This window comes from Notamacropus eugenii, chromosome 2, assembly GCF_028372415.1.
Source record: "Notamacropus eugenii isolate mMacEug1 chromosome 2, mMacEug1.pri_v2, whole genome shotgun sequence".
Classification (NCBI taxonomy): Eukaryota; Metazoa; Chordata; class Mammalia; order Diprotodontia; family Macropodidae; genus Notamacropus; species Notamacropus eugenii.
This window is the reverse complement of record NC_092873.1, coordinates 162,735,036-162,753,521: the sequence shown is the minus strand read 5'-3', so window position 1 is coordinate 162,753,521 and position 18,486 is coordinate 162,735,036. Positions and strand designations below refer to the sequence as shown.

The following is an 18,486-nucleotide window of genomic DNA, read 5'->3' as shown; positions in this document are numbered from 1 at the left end:
CTAAGGAGTAGCTAGCTTACTCACAGTTGTAAGCATCGTTCTCAAAATTCTCCAAAGCCTCACTTAAAACAATCCTGCTCTAAATCTGAATTCTACATCTCTTTCCCTTATTATTTAAGTTCGTTTCCCCAAATATATCCCAAACCTAGAAAATAAGGCTGCTTAGCACCCATATAAATTCTTGTTATCGATTTGACCATTAAAAGGTAACATTCAGCACCTTTCACCCCAATATTCTCCTCACTCTCTTTCCCCTCTTTTAAGAGCCATTTGTTAAAGCCCCATAGCATATGCTCTGATCTCTAGGAACTTCCACAGTGGATGACTAAAAGCGATTTCACAGGTGCCGATGGGCTGCATCTTTTTTTACTACGATGGGATGGGATGAAGGGGTGGGGTGGCAAGAACTGAAATGCAGGTTACCGTCAATCCTCCTTCCACCTAGTTAATTATTCCTCCTTCGACTACAAAAAGCCCAACACCCTGCAGAACACAGAAGCAAGAAAAAGCTGAACTGTTTTGGTGCGGCACTCGACGTGACCGGTCACTTCACCGCTCCAGGGGATGAGCCTCCGCTCGGCCTGGGGCACTGAGACTGCGAAGGCGAGGACCGAACTGACCGCACAGCTCCCAAACAGAGCCCTGCGGTCCTGACAACACCCCGACCCCCAGCCCCTACATCGAACATACGCCAGGGTTACCAGCCACCCGGGAGAGGTGGAGGATGTGAGGGAGGCCACCAGGCCTTCGGTCAGCTGGGACCTTCGGATGCTGTCCGACGTGCAGCAAAGCTGGCGGGGGCTCCCAGGTCGCCCCCGACCCCACTCTGACGCCTCACGGGCGCGCGCCCGCAACCCGACGCTCGCCCCCTTCCCATCTTTCTAGGCCGACGTATCCCAGGCGCGCGCGCGCATCCCGACGCTCGTCCCCGCCACGCCCCCCTCCCCCCACCTCCCGGGCTCTGAGCTCCCGAACCTCCGCCGTACCACCCCCCACGCCCCTCCACCGGCGCTTTGCAGCGCGAGCCGAACAGGTGGAGCTGTTAGAGTAGCCTGGGCTTCCCAGGAGGGAGGGAGGGAGACGGTCGCTCAATCGGTCGGTCACTCAGTCAGGCCGTGCAAGAGGAAGGACGGAGGGCATCATGTCTCGCTACACCAGGCCCCCCAACACTTCACTGTTCGTCAGGAACGTCGCGGATGCCACCAGGTGAGTGAGGGGCGGCTCCCGGAGGGAGTGCGGCGTGGGGTGGGGCGGAGGGCGCGGAGAAGGAGGAAGATGAAGATAGGACCCAGGCCAGGGCAGGGCCCGCACCTTCCCTTCCCCCACCCCCGCCCCCTACCTCTCCTGGGCTCGTCCTGGAGAAGGGGCTCGCGGACTGCCGGCCCCTTTCCGTGCGAGGGCCCGGAGCTGCCTCGGGGCCTTCCAGGCCGCGGCGTGAGCCTCCTCGGCCTCCGTCCGACTCAGCCCCTTCGAAGCACCCCTAGGTCCCTAGTGAATTAAAGGACCTCCAGCCGGCCCCGGGTGTCTGTCCGGACCGACTGACTGCCTCCCTCCTCGCCTCCTGAGCGCTCGAGCCCGCCCCTTCCATTCCTCCCCCAACCCCCACCCTGCACCCTGGCCACGGGGCCCCCGATGGAAAGATGCGACACCCCGGGCCGCTCTGCCCCCTCCTCACCGTACCCCTCCTCCTTCCCCCTCCCCCCAGCAGGCTGGCCTTGGTTTTCATTTCCCTTGGCCTGGGAAGAAGGCAGTCTCTTCATAAAAGAGTTACGTTAAACTCCTTTAAACGGATCATGTGCCCTTTGGTAGATGTGCAAGTTTCAGGTCCTTCCATTTCCAGTGAAATGGAAAGTTTTCATCTGTTAGGTGAGGGAGAACCTAGGGATGGCAAAAACTATCGAGTTACTACTTCCTGGGAGGAAGGGATTTTTATAGGACATGTAGCCCAAACCCGTCATTTTACATGAGGAAACTGAGGCCCGGAAGGCTGAAGTGATTTATCCTAAGAAGTGAACCCGGAGTCCTCATCCATTACTCCTCTATGTATCTGATCCACCTGTGGTAATATAAAAATATACCTCTTTCTATTAGTGAATCACTAAAACGAAAATAATGTAATTGCAACACATTTTTAAAAATTTGTCCATACAGTGTAATCCAATTGTAGCATGGATTTGAATATAAGGAAGATCAGATCATGTCCCCATAACATAAATACATACAATAAAAGCCTCATATACAAATAGTATACGGTGAGATATTAAACTTCTCTTGACAGGAGCCTTATAAGGGGGTTCTACTCTACTGAGCTCATAATTTTAATTTCCAAAATGAATTAGTTTGGATTAGAGGAATACAAGTATTTATTTCCTTTCTAAATGTCTTGAATCAACCAGGTGAGACCTAATTTGGTGTAATTCGGGAATGATAACTTGGTCCCTGGTCCAAAAATTGCAACCCTACCCTGTGGTGGCATTGGGTCCTAAGACCTTCACTGCCTTTGTGTGAATTACGTGGTTCTTTTTGAGCTTTACCCATGGGGTTGGAACCACAGCAGTTGAGTTTTGTCTCTGTTCTTTTGGATGAGTTGGAGGAGAGGGAAATCTTTGAAATTTGTTTATTAATTTTATCTGTAGGTATAGGAATAAAATGGTAGGTCTGTTCACTTAAAATCATTACCTTTGACGGTAATTTGAGGCTAGAGTTGGTTGATTAGCTTATGTGTGACCAGTTTTCTACTTTCCTCAAGTTAGGATATATGAGAGGAAGCACAGCTAATGGCCTTTGGACCTGTTGATCACCCACAATCTTAAAACTTTCTTTCCATGGCTTTGTGACATTATGCTTTCCTAGTTTTCTTTCTATCCTACTGATTGTTCCCTTCTTCTCTTTTGCCTATTTTTTCTTTCTTATTCCTCCATCATTACCATGATCCTCTGCCCTTCCTTATGCAATGCCCTTTCATCTTTCATGCCTTACACTGCCTCTCCACACCTGGGTGTTCCCTTAGTCTCAGTTCTCAAGTCATTGGTTCTGTCTGTGTTCACTCTTTTAATAAATTCAGATCTCAAGGATTCAGCTGTGCCTCCAAAATCAGCACCTCTCCTCTCACCTCTAGATCTTATATTTCCAACTATGTGCAACATCAATGAATTAGTAAACATTAAGCATCTACCATGTGCCAGGCACTAAGCTAAACACTGGGGTACAAAGAACTCCCCTGCTTTCGAGGAGCTCTCAGTCTAATAAGTAATAATAATAAAGACATTCAAGCATGTTCAAAACTGAATTTATCCTCTTCATCCTTAAACTTTCCCACTATTCCACTTTTGTAAATGTCACTATTCCTCTAGTTTCCCAAGCTTCCTTAGGGTTTCTTTCCTTTATCACTTTCATATAGTCTCTCAATAAATATTGCCATTTCTTCCTTTGAAAGATCTCTTAAAATCATATTTTTCTGCCTCATTCCAAACCTTTACTTTGATTACTACAAAAACTGATCTATGTTTCTAGGCTTTCTTCTCCTGGCCATTTTTCATACTATTACTATTACTATTACTTGGAAAGTGCTTTACAAACCATAAAGTTCTAGATAAATGTTAACTGTTGTTCAGTTGTTTCAATCACGTATGACTCTTTATGACGCCATTTAGGGTTTTTTTTTGTCAAAGATACTGGAGTGGTTTGCCATATCTTTCTCCAGTTCATTTTATAGATGTTAACCGTTAACTGTTATTAAAATAACATTTTTGCCAGATTTCTTCATTCACAAACTAAAGTTGCTCCCTGTAGGGCTTTTAAAATTAAGCATATGCTGCTTATCCGACTGATTTCTCACTGTTCCCCAGCAAGAACCTTCTACTCTGGCCAGAACAATTTCTTCACTGTCCCAAATATATTTTGTGTTTATTCTAACCTTTGTTCATACTGTTCCCTACATTATACTCTCCTAAATTTCATTTCTTATTTCCGTTTTGACTAAATGTGTTCCTCAAAGTCCATCTCTTCCGTAAAGGCTTCTTGTACAGTATACTTCAGCCCATGTTGAACTCCAGATTACTATTGTGCAAATCACTATCACACAATTTTAACCGTTGGTTGTTTCACATTATTTCATTTATTGAGATTGTCTCAACTGATTGTAAACGCCATGAAGAACAGTAACTACTACTGCTTCTCGATCCATCCCTACAAGGGCCCACAGTGGTAGGTAGGCACAAAGTGGATTAAAAAATGTGGTTATCATTTGGAGAATGATATTTCTTGCTTTATTATATAGATTAATATTTTAATAGCCACATATAGATCTTGATATCCTCAGTTTTATAACCTTTAATTAGGAAAGCCTACTATATTTTGTGAATTGAGTGTAATATTTGATATCTAAAAACAAGACAAATTCTAGTAACCTTAGGCATTGTCTTTCTCTCCAGAATCTTTAACCTTCTCCTGATACATCTTTTTTCTATTGCCTTCATGTGTGCCTACATCTCCCGCATTAAAAAAAAAACCCAAAACTTTCATTGAACCTTACTACAAGCTATTATGCTTTATCTCTCCTCCCTTTCTCAGACAAATCCCTAGATAAAAAAATCTTATGGACTGCTTCTCTCACCCACTCCTTAACCCTTTGCAATTTGGCTTCTCCTCTAATCACTCAACTGAAACTGTTCTTTCCAAATTGCTAGTCATCTCTTAATTGCTGAATTTGATGGTTTTTTCCTGTATCGTCATCCTTCTCAATGCATCTTCTGCATTTGACATAGTTGAACATCCTCATGTATACTCTTCCCCCTTTAGGTTTTTATTGTGCAATGTTTTCCTTTTACTTCTTAGAATCCCTTCAGTCTCCTTTGCTGGCTCATCATCCATATCACACCCCTTACCTGTGGGTGTTCCCCAGGATTTTGTCCTACACTCTTTTATCTACACTACTCTGTTGATAACTTCATGAGCTCTTGTGGATTTATTTATCTTCTCTATCCCTGACTTACAGGTCAGGCTATCTAGTCTGAAGTCTCTTCCCCATCAGTCCCTTATCATCAAGTGCCTGTTAAATATTGTGTACTGTATGTCCCAAAGACATCTCAAATTCATCATGCTCCAAATAGAACTCGGTACTTTACTCCACCTACTTTTTCCAAATTTCCCATCTTCTTTTGAAGGCACTACCATATTTCCAATCTTCCAGGTTCGTAACCTCCACACATTATCTTTTACTCCTCACTCTCTTGTACCACACACACCCAATCAGTTGCCCAATCTTGCTTTTTCTACTTCTGTGATATCTCTTGTGTCCAACCCCTTCTCTCCACTTGTGTAGCTGCCACCACCCTCATACCCTCTTTCCTAAATTGTTATAACAGCTTTGTGATCAGTCTCTCTGCCTCAAGTCTGTCATTGTATTCCATCCTAAATACTATTACCAAAGTAATTTTCATTAAGGAAAGATTGACCATATCACTTGCTACTCAGTCAACTCCAATAGCTTCCAATTTTAGGATAAAATATAAACTCCTCTTTTAAAGCCTTTCACAACCTGGCACTGATCTAACTTTTCATTCTCATCTTTTCTTCCTCATTCACTCTGTAATGTACTCAAACTGGCCTTCTCTCTATTGCTTACACACGTCACTCTATCTCATCATAATGCCTTTTTCACTAGCCATTCATCCATTCCTGGGCAAACTAACACCCTTCTCACCTCTACCTCATAGATTCTTGTCTTCGTGATTTCAGCTCAAGCACCACCTTCTACATGAATCCTTTCCCAATTCCCTCTCAACTTCTCGTGCCCTCTTTCTTAAATTATCTTATATTTATTCACTTTATATTTATGCTGTATATACTTATATGTATACTTGTTGCCTTCCCCATTAGAACATAAACTTTTCAGGAGGGGTTGTTTCATTCTTTGTACTTAATATTCTCAGTACGTGGCACAGTGTCTGGTACATAGCAGGTACTTAATAATGCTTGTTGATTAAGATAAATCTGGCTTATTGTAATTAGGCAAATGGATATGAAGGACAGTATTAACTCAGTGATGAAAATATTAACTTCTTATATGAATAATTGGCTACTTAACAATCCTTTGCATGATGGGAAGAACAAAAGATAGAGGATTTAGAAATTATGCTTTCCTTCTAAAACAGCTTCCTTACCTTTTTTGTGTCATGGACCCTTTTGGCATATTAGTAAAGTCTTTGGACCCGTTCTTAGAATAATGTTTTTAAAATGCATAAAATAAAATATGTAGGATTACAGAAGAAACCAATTATATTGAAATGTAGCTTGTATACAGGAAGACTGAGATTTCATGCAATCTAACCATGGGTCTAAGAACTACAGTAATTTTGAACCAATGACCAGCATAAAGATATTTCAAGATACCAGCAACAACTGTAATGTGATACGAAACTGTATATGATCTCTGTGAGTGACAAACTCACAGGTACTACTAACATTACTCTGTTGTCTAGTTTCATAATTAAAGGAAGTACTGAATTCCAGTTAGAAATTAGTGAAAATAAAGATGTAATTTTTTTTTTCTGTCTAAGTCCAAGTACCTACTGAAACCTATCCACAGGGATCCGTGGACCCCAGGTTAAGGACTCTTGTTCTAGAAGGATCAATACAAGTGTTACAACTGGATTTCTGTACGCAAACTGCAGTGACACAGTTATATTCCTATTTCTTTGCCTTATTTCTAAAATACTTCAGGCCTGAGGACTTGCGACGTGAATTTGGTCGATATGGCCCTATAGTAGACGTATACATTCCACTTGACTTCTACACTCGCCGCCCAAGAGGATTTGCTTACGTACAATATCCTTTATTTCACTCTGTGTGTATTGGTACATGTGTCTGCGTGTAAACATGTGTATGTCTACACGTAGACATATATGTATTCAGGGGAATATTTGACAAGATTAATATGTCCTAACTAAATGTATTTATTTCTTTGTCTCAGAAAATCTAAAGCAGTCCACAGTAGCTGGCAAGCACCCCAAAGTTTGAATCAACCTGTTAGATAGAGTCCAAGCATAAACCAAGCAGGCAAGCCAAAAGACACCTTAAAGTTCAAGCATCAAGGAATAAAGAGGGAGGGTGGAAACAGATAAAAAGAAAACTGGAAGAGGGGAAGTCTTTATCAAGCAAAAGACAAAGCCAGCACCAAGTTGAGGCTTCGGCTTTCCTACATTTACTCAGAATTCCAGATTCAAAGCCAAGTCTGATTTGGTTGGTTCTGCAGCTCTTATAAAGTCCATCTTTCAAGCCCTAAAGAGTAAAGGTCAAGGTTCAAGATCAAGTGACATTGAGGTAATTGCCAAAGTCTCTTTTTTGTATCATCTTTCTTTAGCTTTTCCTGTTCTCTGATATTTGATTAAATCAGTCAATGGTTTCCTAAAATTTACTTACTTGGTAATTTTTCTACATTCCATTATAATTAAATGGATTGGTATTATATAGTGTAAATAAATAAGGGAATTTACTGTTAGTATTATAAATTCTTCAAGATAATAATTTAGGCTGTGTGTTCCTTACTTTTATGTTTCCTATATATTAAGATAAATATACTTAAAGTGACAGGCGTGAGGATAAACATTAACATTTGCATTAGATCAAATTAATTTCCATATAAAGTATATTTTGGCCTGCTTTGTCTGTGTGAAAATGCTGTTATTCTAGAAGGTTAATTGCTCCTAAAATCCATAATCAAAGGCCTTCTATGATTTTAATTTCAGAATAAGGTCCATCACATTTTGGTTTTCTATAAAAAACCTGATGGATCCTTTATAAGACTGAAACCTAAAAGTTTATCTTATGATGCTAATCAGTATTGAAATATATTTTTCTCAAATAGCATATTCCTAGTTGACCATATACACTGAAACTACATTGATTCATATAAGGGATATTCAAACATTATTCTATTAGTCAAAAATTAATTTCTCTTCCTCCTGTTCACATTGTCTTGAAAATCATAGGGCCTTGCAGTTTCCATAGTAAAGACATAAGTAATATTTGGCTAATTATATTCTCCTAAAATAATGAGCTTAATTTTTTATTTGGTATTTCCTTTTCATTTGGCATGTGAAAATTACTTTAAAAATTATTTCATTGTATACTTTGATGTTCAAAGTGTCCTTAACAGCTAGTCATATTTGAAGATGTCCGTGATGCAGAAGATGCTCTTTATAACCTCAATAGAAAGTGGGTATGTGGTCGTCAAATTGAAATACAGTTTGCACAAGGTGATCGCAAAAGTAAGTGTAGATAAATATATAGTTTACTTGCTATGCAAAATTATAGTTTCAGGAATCATAGTTTTTCACTTAAAAATTTTTCATAATGATTAACTAGACCAGTTACATAGCTATTTTTTAAGCTTTATAGTGTTGAATTATTTTACAGTGGTGTTCTTCAAATTCTAGCACCAGGCCAAATGAAATCAAAAGAACGTCACCCTTGTTCTCCAAGTGAACATAGAAGATCAAGAAGCCACAGCAGAAGGACTCGAAGTAGAAGTTCTTCATGGGGAAGAAGCAGGAGACGATCTGATAGCCTTAAAGAGTATGTAAGGAGTAAATAGTATGAGAAGGCACCATCTTGGTATGGGGTGGAGCATATTTGAGACATAAATGAAATGTAAACACTTAAATATATAAAAAGTTTGAAGGGATGCTTCAAGTCATTCTTTTTAGGTTTCTTAACAAGGTTGCATTAGAAGGGACAACAAATATGCTGTTATATTTGAGTTTTATGCATAAAATACATAAATTATTAAGGCTCTTTGAGTGACATACATGTGTGCTTAGAAAACATTTGTTAACTTGGTTTGATTAGAGATTTAATATGAACCTTGTCAAAGGGGTAGAGGAGAAGAAGAGAGGAATTAGGAAAGCCTCTTTGGAATTTAAACTGAGTCTCAGAAGAAGCACGGAGGCAAAAGTGAAGGAGGAAAACACTCCAGCCATGGAGGACAAGTAGTGAAAGACAGTTAAGATAGGGAGTTTCAGGTGGGAAGAACAAGAAGACCAGTGTGAGTAGATCATAAAGTATAAAAAGAATGGAAAGGGAGGGAGGGGCCAGGTTGTCAGGAGTTTTAAAATGCAAAGAAAGGATTTTATATTTGATCCTAGAGATAATAGGAAGCCAGTGCAGGGAAGTGACAGGGTCATACCTGTAATCTAAAGGGGATGGATTGGAGTGGAAAAAGACTTGAGGCAAGAAGACCCACGTTGCCATGGTCTAGGTGTTAAATGATAAGAGCCTGCATCAGAGTGATTGCTGTGTGAGTGGAGAAAAGAGGACATATGGGAGAAACATTGCAAAGATAAAAATGACAACACTTGGTAACGGATTATGGCATAAGAGAGGAGTCAAGGAAGACACTGAGGTTGTGAGCTTCGGTGACTGGGAGAATGGTGATGCCTTAACAGTAATCAGGAAGTTGGGAAGAAGGGAGGATTTGGGGGAAAAATAATGAATTCCATTTTGGACATGTTAAATTTGAGATGCCTCAAATGGGACATCCAGTTTGAGATGAACATCGGACACTTACTTGGTGAAGTGATACTAAAGCTCTGGAGAGAGTTTAGGGCTGAATATATAGAACTGGGAATCATCTGCATAGAGATAACAAGTGAACCTACAGGAGTTGCTGAGATCACCAAAGGATGTAATATAGAAGAAGAAAAGAGAGAACCCAGGACAGATCCACAGGGTACAAGGTAGTGGGCATGATCTACAGCAGTAATGTTAAACTCATCCAGAAATGTTGCCATTGAATAATACATAAGGATTCCTGCAGGCCACTTACTAATTTAGAAAACCACATATTAACATTATGTTCTGTTGTGTTTTTATTTATTTCAAATACTTCTCAATTACATTTTAATCCGGTTAGGGAACACTAAGTGCATTTTGTTTGACACTTTCTACAATGGATGATCAGGAGAGAAGTGCCACAGAAATCTGGAGAAGGGAGTTGATCAGTAGTGTTGGAGCTTGCAGAAAGGTTAAAAAAGATAAGAATTGAAAAGAGGCCATTAGATCTGGCAATTTCAAGAGATCATTGACAGTTTTGGAGAGGGCAGTTTCAGCCTAATGAAGATGTTGGAAGCCAGGTTGTAGAGGGTTTAGAATCAAATTAGATGCATTGATTCTAGACAGGCTTCTCAAAGAGTTTAGCCACAGAAGAGAGGAGAGCTATAGGACTGTGGTTATTAGCAATGATAGGATCAACTGAGGGCTGTTTTTTGTTTGTTTGTTTTTAAAGGATTGAAGAGAGATGGAGAAGGAGCCAGTGAATTTGGACAGATTGAAGATTAGTAAGAGAGTGAGGAAAATAGAGGGGAATCTGCTTGTGAAGACAGCTAGGGATGGGGGATCCCTACCCTCAAGGAGCTTACATTCTAATTGGGGATACCACAAATATAAATCAGAACACACAGGATAAATGCAAAGTAAATGGGAAGTAGGAGGGGATGGCACTAAAAAGTGGGAAAGACCTGGAGGGGTTGGCACTTGAGCTAAATCTTAAAGGAGGACAGGAATTCCAAAAGTTAGAAGTTGGAAAGGGGAACAGCTAGGCATATTTAAAAACAAAACTTTTTAGTTTTCTCTAATAACTTCTCTAATGAATCTCTAATAACTCATAAGAATCACAGGATTTCAGAGTTAGAAGGAATCTCAGTAAACATCTAGTCCAACCTATATCCAAAAAATTTCCCAGCATAGCTTACCTGGAAATTGGAAATTTCTGCTTAAAAACCTCTAGTATAACACAAAGTTATGTGTGAAAGATGACAAGCTAAAAATTAATGTGCTATTATTCCCTTCAAAGAATTAAAGTATTAGAAAATATAAAATCTCAGATATAGTATTGTGTTTTGGAAGATAGACTTAACTGATTTGAATGGCAGCTAGCTTTCACAATGGATAGAGCACTAGACCCAGAGCCAGGAACATACAAGTTCAAATTTGGCCTCAGATATTTATTGAATAAGTGACTGAGCAAGTCACTTAACTGTTGTCTACCTCTATTTTCATGTCTGTAAAATATGGAAGGGGAAGAAGGGATTAAGCTTTTATTAAGTGCCTACTAAATGCTTTACAAATATCTCATTGCATGAAGATAGTAATAGTGCTTTTTTCCCAGGCTGTTGTGAGGATGAAATGAGGTAATTTTTGTAGAGTGTTTCGCAAGCCTTAAAGTGCTATGTAATGTTGTTGTTATTGTTGCTGTTATTAGTGTTCTGGAAGAGTTGATGATAATTTAACAATATTTTGCTAATAAGGAATTTGTTTCTGATAAAATACTATCTGTAGCAGTGATTATTTAGTGAATTTGTAAAGCAATAAATAACAATGCTTTGTATATGCCAGCTGTCTTACTATTTGTTCACAGTAACTACCTTGAATATTACTTGTGTTATTTTTCCATTTGTATGTAGAATTCTGTGATGCATTCTTCTGTCAGTGAGCTGCATTCATATTTGTTTTCGAGCCCTTTGAGAAAAGGCAGGTGGAGCAGTGGATAGAGTGCTGGACCTGACGTCAGGAAGACCTGAGTTCAAATGTGTCCTCAGATTCTTCCTAGCTGTGTGACTACAAAAATATAAAACACTACAGAATTAATTGGTCATAAAGTTAACAATACTTTGGCAATTGGGTATATACACTGATATGATGATATAAAGAGAATGGAGGAAGCATCACTAAGCTATGGCCATAATCTGATATTAAGGGAGATCTGTCTTCTGATTATGTAGAGGTAGCAACAGTACAATCTGTGTAGTAGGGCCATTTACTACATTTCCTTGCCCTGTTTTAATACAAAGTATCTAAGGAGACTGAGAGGGCATGACTCACCTTGACTTATAGTAAGAATATCCTTGTGTGAAAAAGGTTTTTCCACTAGCCTCTAAATATAGCCTGTATGGTTTCAATTTCATTGATACATACGTAAATAGAGCTAGTTTTATAGCATTGAACATTTGCTAAAGAGTAAATTCAAACATTGATTTTATTGACCCGAAACATAAAAAGGAAACACTAATATCAAATATGCCTACTTCTGATATCACTGGTAGCTTTATCTTCCCAGGGAATTATCCCCAGCATTTCAAATTACTATGACTACCCCTGTATAAATACGCTAGCATTTAGTAGCTTAATGGAGATGTGACTATTTGGGGTGCAGTTTGTTGTATGGCAGATCTGATAAAGCTTTGGATAGTTTGTTTCCTTATGAAATGCATTAAAGCACTTTGCAAAATGTGAAGTGCTCTGGGATATAAGCTGTTGTTGTTTGTACCATGCAACATTTTTGTCTTACTGAATAATAATCCTTAGACTTAGTGCAGAATGCATGCTTGATGAATTTCCTCTGCTTTTTGTGTCCTAAAGTGTCAAAGTTTTCCAAAATTATAGGGCTTCATTTAATTAACAAATATAAAATTAAACTATCAAAAAAGGGAAAGAAACAGTTAAGAATGTTTGCTAATAATAATTGTAGCATTGACTTCAATAATAATACTTCCCCCCCCCCCCCTAGAAATTAAGCCTAGCACATGACTGGAGAGAATGAACTGTCACAAATATTCATGGACTCATAGAGTTAGAAGTGACTCCATCTACTTACCTTTGAACGTGACCATATCTAAATTGTTCCATACCAATGAGGATCTATGTTGATCTAAAGATAAAAGATTCTGTTCTCTTTCACTTTTATTAAATCCTATTGTCAGGAAACTTCTTAACACAAATATCTCATGCTACAACTTAATCTTATTAATATTCTTGTTCTGTCCACATTAGATAGGGAAAAATGTTTTTTTTAGTCATTGCTTATGTTATAGCCCTTTATCAGCTTAAAAAATATAAATTGCCAATCAACCTTTCAAAGATCTTAATACCTAGAGAGTTAATAAGAGACCTTGAAAATGTTGTTTCATAGCCTAATCATTTTTCTTGTAAAATACATACACTAATATTTTGGATATTTGCAGGTCTCGTCGTAGGGGACTTTCTTATAGCCGATCTAAATCTCGATCTAACTCCTTAACAAGGCATTCTACCTCAGGAAGGAAATCAAGATCCCCTAGAAGAAATTCAAGTTCTAGAAGACGGTCAAGATCTGAGTCCTTACAAAAAAGGACCACATCTGTGGGAAAATCACAATCAAGTTCACCTCAGAGGCAGACCACCTCGGGGGCAAAATCAAGATCAGATGGAAGACATTTTGATTCACTAGCGAGATCCCCATCAAAATCTCCCCAAAGACACACTAATTCTGAAACTAAAGCACAGTCTCGGAGCTACCATCATAAAAACAATTGGTGAAACAGCATCAGAAGATCTCTCTACACATACTTAGACTTTGGTTATGAGACAAAACTTTTGTTAAATAAAATTCTTCATAGCTGTAATGTGGGCCACTATTATTTTGGTCATATACAAGTAGTAAATATATATATCTTGCTTTGGATTATTAGATTTGGCCTCAGAATCACTGCAGACACTATAAATAATGTTATGTTTCGTTTTGTGCTAAATGAAACTTCCGTATTGTTGTCAGGAACACCTGAGTTAAAATCTGGCCTCACACACGTAATTAGCTATGTGACTCTGGGCAAGTCACTTAACCTCTGTCTGCCTCAGTTTCTTCATCTGTAAAATGGGGATAATAATAGTACCCACCTCCCACTGGTTGTGGTGGGGATAAAATGATATATTTGTTAAGTGCTTTGCAAACTTTGAAGCACTATGTAAATGCTAGCTATTACTGTTATTATCAGTTTCATAATCTTACATACAAATTGTTTTTTTCCTTCCCATTTCAATGTGCCTAACTTTTCAAACAATACTTTCACATGTGTGGTAAGAGTACTTTTCAAAAGAAATAAGTGACATTGAAATAATTTATAAACTCATTTCCTATATTCTATATTATTATCTTAAATAATAATGCTACACATTGGTATAGGACTTTTACCTTTCCAAAATGCTTTTGCATACTTATTTTAAGACTTCACAGGGCTGTTACTTCATTGATGTGGGTACATATTTCATTGATGCAGATTGTAATACTTGAAACCTTGATACACTATTCTTTAGATGCCATAGCCCTAAAGTTTTGTAACCTGGTTGTAAATCTTTTGGGGATGAATGTCTCTAAATTTATCTAAACCAGGGTTGAGATAACAGATCACTAGGACCATCCTCAAAATTTTCAGTTTGATAAGATCCACCAGATCATGTGTTTCACTGTTGTAATGTTTTCACTCCAGTGTTGTAATCATACCAATTTCTGGCGAACACCTTTCCATATTAAAAAATATAAAGTAGTTTTTGTTCTCCTTCTTAGCAGTATTTACAACAAGGCCAAGAATTCAAAAGGAGGTATTCTTTCCTGAACTCCAAGGTAACCTTAATCAAAGAAGATTGAATATATATTGGTAGGTTAATGTAGATTAATTGGCATTAATTTGGCATTCAGTTCTATATGAACTTGAAATATAACTTTGTATTTCAAGATCAGATATGTGATTTCATTGGCATATGGAGCTTCCACTGAGGAAACTCTACTAATAGAAACGAGCACTTGGTTCTGAAACTTGCAGTCTGAGACAACTGCTTGGGCACCGAGACATGAAGTTACTTGTCCATAATCATGCAGCCAGTATGTATTAGAGGTGGGACCTATGTCTCCAACCTTTGTTTCTCTGAGGCCAGCTCAATCCATTATGCCATGTAGCCTCATCACATAAGGTTGTGTAGCATGTTGAATTAAAAAATGTAAAAAATGGCTTTTGCAAAAAAAAAAAAATTGAAGTATTTTGAAAATATTGTGCTATCCCCATTTTTCCAACAATTAACTTTGTTTACATTCTTTGCTTTTGCAGTTAATAAAATCAAGGACTTTTCTAAAAAGTATTTTTAGTTTACATTTTAGAGACGTTTTCTTGGTGGTAGTAGTATTTATGATAATTTATTTTTAAACATCAGCAAGCATTTATTAAGTGTCTATTATATATCAGGCATTCGGGATACAAAACAAAAATGAAACAGTCCCTGCCCCCAAGGAGCTTAAATTCTGTCAAGTACAGTACCATAGTGATGTATTTATATAGCTCTGCTTGTGTGCTATGTTAAATTGCATTCTTGAACCTTTGCGAACAAAGTTAAGTATTTTTTTGCCTAGTATGCCAGTCTATGCTTTACAAAAAAAGATTCTTTTTAATAAATTACATTTTTTTAGCAAATAGTATTCTTCTGTTCATTTTATTTTGAATAAAAGTTCCTTTTTTCTTAGAGCTTTGTGTATTTTCAGAAACTTTCAGCTTTACAAAAATTGCAAGGGACAAGCATTGATTCACAAATTCTGTCTGAATTGGAATGATCAAGTGTAATTTATAGCAAGGTATATTTACTATTTAAGGCATTTTTTTGATCAGTAGCTTCTTGTTCAGTAATTCAGTTGTATCTGACTCTTTGTGACTCCAGGGACCGTAACATATCAGGCTCTTCTGTTCTGCACTATATCCTGAAGTCTGTCCAACTTCACACTTCCATAACACTATCCATCTCATCCTCTGCCATCTCCTTTTTTTTTTGCCCTCAATATTTTCCAACATCAGAATCTTTTCCAGTGAATCATGGCTTCGTATTATATGGTGAAAGTATTTAATAGCAATGAAATATAATTAAGAACTGATGGTATACAGCTCAAATACTATAAGAATTTGAATAGCACCATAATTCTAAAATCTTAGTTTTAAATATAAACCAAATAATGTTGTTATAATTTTCATCTCATAAATAAATAACCATATATACCTTTGAGTAAACAGGGTAACCTCAGTTTTTCCCACTTCCTCTCCTATTGGTAACAAACCTCTGTGTCTCAGTTTTTATAATTAGTAAGCCTGTGAAAAAGTATTTGCATTTCTACGAAAAGAAAAGATTTGTCTTGGTAACATGAAAGAGATGAGCAGAACAAAGAAAGGTAGAAAGAGGAAGAAAAGATTGATGCCAACTGGCTGCGAATTGTGACAACCAGAATTAATAGATTTGATGGCCTTGGGTGAAACTTTGGCAGGTGTGCTTCAGTCCCTTAGAGAGTTACCTCATGGTTGGTTGGTAACTATTCTGGGGTTTCCTGTTACTACAAAGCAGTTTTTTTTCATAGTGCCCTAGTCAAGGACTACTTTAAATGAAAGTAGATATTATAATTTTAATTGCTTTGCACTTTAGAAATCTGCTACCTTTCTATAAAGTTAATATTTTATGTGGCAGCTGTTATAATTGAGTAATATGTGAAAAAGATCTTTATGGTACCACATTTGATTCAATAAACATGTTTCATTTACCATGCATTGTGCTAAGTGCTGAGAATATAATGAGTATTTACATATATACAGCAAAGAAACTTCTAGATTTTCTACTTTAGTGACAATCCCCCTTTTCCTAAAAACTGAGACTCTAAAAAAATCTACTGTAACTTTACCTAGTACACTTAAAGATCTTGAATATGATTCAGTTAACTTTTTCAGCATGCTAAGAGAGAACAAAAGCTTCACACAGAGAGCCACTATGAGTTGTCTCTATGTGGGTATGTAAGGGCTGAAATTCTGTTTATTTTGCAAAGATAAGGGAATATTTTATGTAATTTTAATTTGCATGGAGACCTAGAATATAACTTTGTTACTAAGCTAGTATTTTTATTTGGAGAATCTTTATCAACTTAATCCCATGACAGTGAAGTACATTAATTGTATAGCAAGAAACATTTAAAAAATATAGTACTTATTTTTTTTTCACCTAAACTACATAGTATCCTAACTATATCCTTTTAAATTTTTTCTTAAAACAAGATAATGGAATATTTATGCTATTTTATAGAAAATCTTAAAAAGGGCTATATTCTTCCCCAATGCCATATTAACTTCTAGCAAAGATACTTAGAAAAATAACATTACTTTTAAATTACTTGTGATCTGGAAGAGGTGATGACTGATGATACTACTACCAAAATGTAAGTTTAAGTATTTGGTAAGATCTTAATACTTTTAGTATTTTAAAAGGTCATGATGGTAGGAGAAACATGAAATGACCAGGAAATTCAATCCATGATTACCAGTAACACAGAATGTATTTTTGAAATTTTGACAGTCCTTCACAAATATTTCAGTCCGTTTGTGTTGATTCACATTGTCTCTAGTTAACATAATAGTTGTAGTTACTATGGGATAGGAATGTGTATAAAGATGTTTCTAAAAATGTACAGTTGATTAACTTAAAATGCTATTGGAATACATTTAGTTAACATATTCAGTGTTGGTTTCTTTTTATCTGAAGTAATGATGACAGCTAGCATTTATGTTGCATTTGTAAGGTTTGCAAAACACTTTACAAGTATCTCATTTGATTTCACAGTAACCCTGGGAGGTAGGTGCTATAATCCCTATCCTATAGAAGAGGAAACTGAGGTGAACAGAGGTTGAATAACTTACATAGGTAGGGTCACATACCTAGTAATCTCTGAAACAGGATTTGTATTCTGCTTTTCTTGACTCCAGGTCCAGTGCTCTATCCACTGCACCACCTTTTTGCATTTCTTCACTTTTAATATATGAAAGATGAAAAGAGAAAATTAGTTTACATAGGATATCCAGACCCAACAGTATTGTTTTAAGGAAAATGTATACCAGGGGGTTTGGGTTCTGGTTCAAAAAAAGGGTTATCTGAATTTCTTCAGATATAGCTTAACCATGAATAACATCTGTTTCATGGGAATGCCTATCATTTCTAGATGAGTTATCAGCTTCTAAAATGCCTAGTTCTATATAGATGTTAAGTATGTGTTAATTTATGAGCTTAATACTTTTGGTGAATTGATAATACCAAAAACCCTTTAGATTTATTTGCTGTCTCAAAAAGGGTAATTCTTACTGTTATGTACCAGGATAGTTTCTGACTTCATACTTTGAGAAACAACCAGGAGTGAAATTTGAAACCAATTCTCTACAAGAGACAATGCCCTGTCAATAATGCTATAGTACTTAATTCCAGAAACAGACTGTCAATTCAATGATATTTTATCTAGTGCTATGGTCTTACAGAATATAATTGGCACAGAGGGAGAAGTAATATTCTTTTGGCCTATTATAAATTTTCGTACATCTAAGTATTATGTGCCTTTTGGAAATAGCTATGTGGATAAATATCTAAATGGATGAAATACCTGACCACTCAGTATTTTAAACATTGCTTCCAAAGGCAGTTGAGTATTGTGTGTATTGCATTAAAAATTATTGCATTCCCTGTATATTTATCATAATTTAGGCAAAATTTAGTTATGTGAAATAGTTTTGACAGATTTTTGTGTATATGTTTATGTGGTTATGTGTATATCAAATATTTACAAGCCCAAGCTGAACTATTTGATATAGTATTTTGCGATATAATCATTTT

General features: G+C 37.3%; 1 protein-coding gene across 2 annotated transcripts; it reads left to right on the top strand.

The window, feature by feature from the left end:
- The first annotated feature begins 906 nt into the window (after positions 1-906).
- Positions 907-15,275, top strand: SRSF12 (serine and arginine rich splicing factor 12). Of its 2 annotated transcripts, none has more exons than XM_072642810.1 (5): positions 907-1,206; positions 6,724-6,823; positions 8,159-8,270; positions 8,439-8,577; positions 13,020-15,275. In XM_072642810.1, the coding sequence occupies exons 1-5, from the start codon at positions 1,142-1,144 to the stop codon at positions 13,351-13,353; spliced, it is 750 nt and encodes a 249-aa protein (XP_072498911.1). In that variant the 5' UTR covers positions 907-1,141; the 3' UTR covers positions 13,354-15,275. The 2 variants fall into 2 exon arrangements, with proteins under 2 accessions (XP_072498911.1, XP_072498912.1); XM_072642811.1 differs by having other exon boundaries at positions 918-1,206; positions 6,724-6,830; positions 8,169-8,270.
- Positions 15,276-18,486: the final 3,211 nt, after the last annotated feature.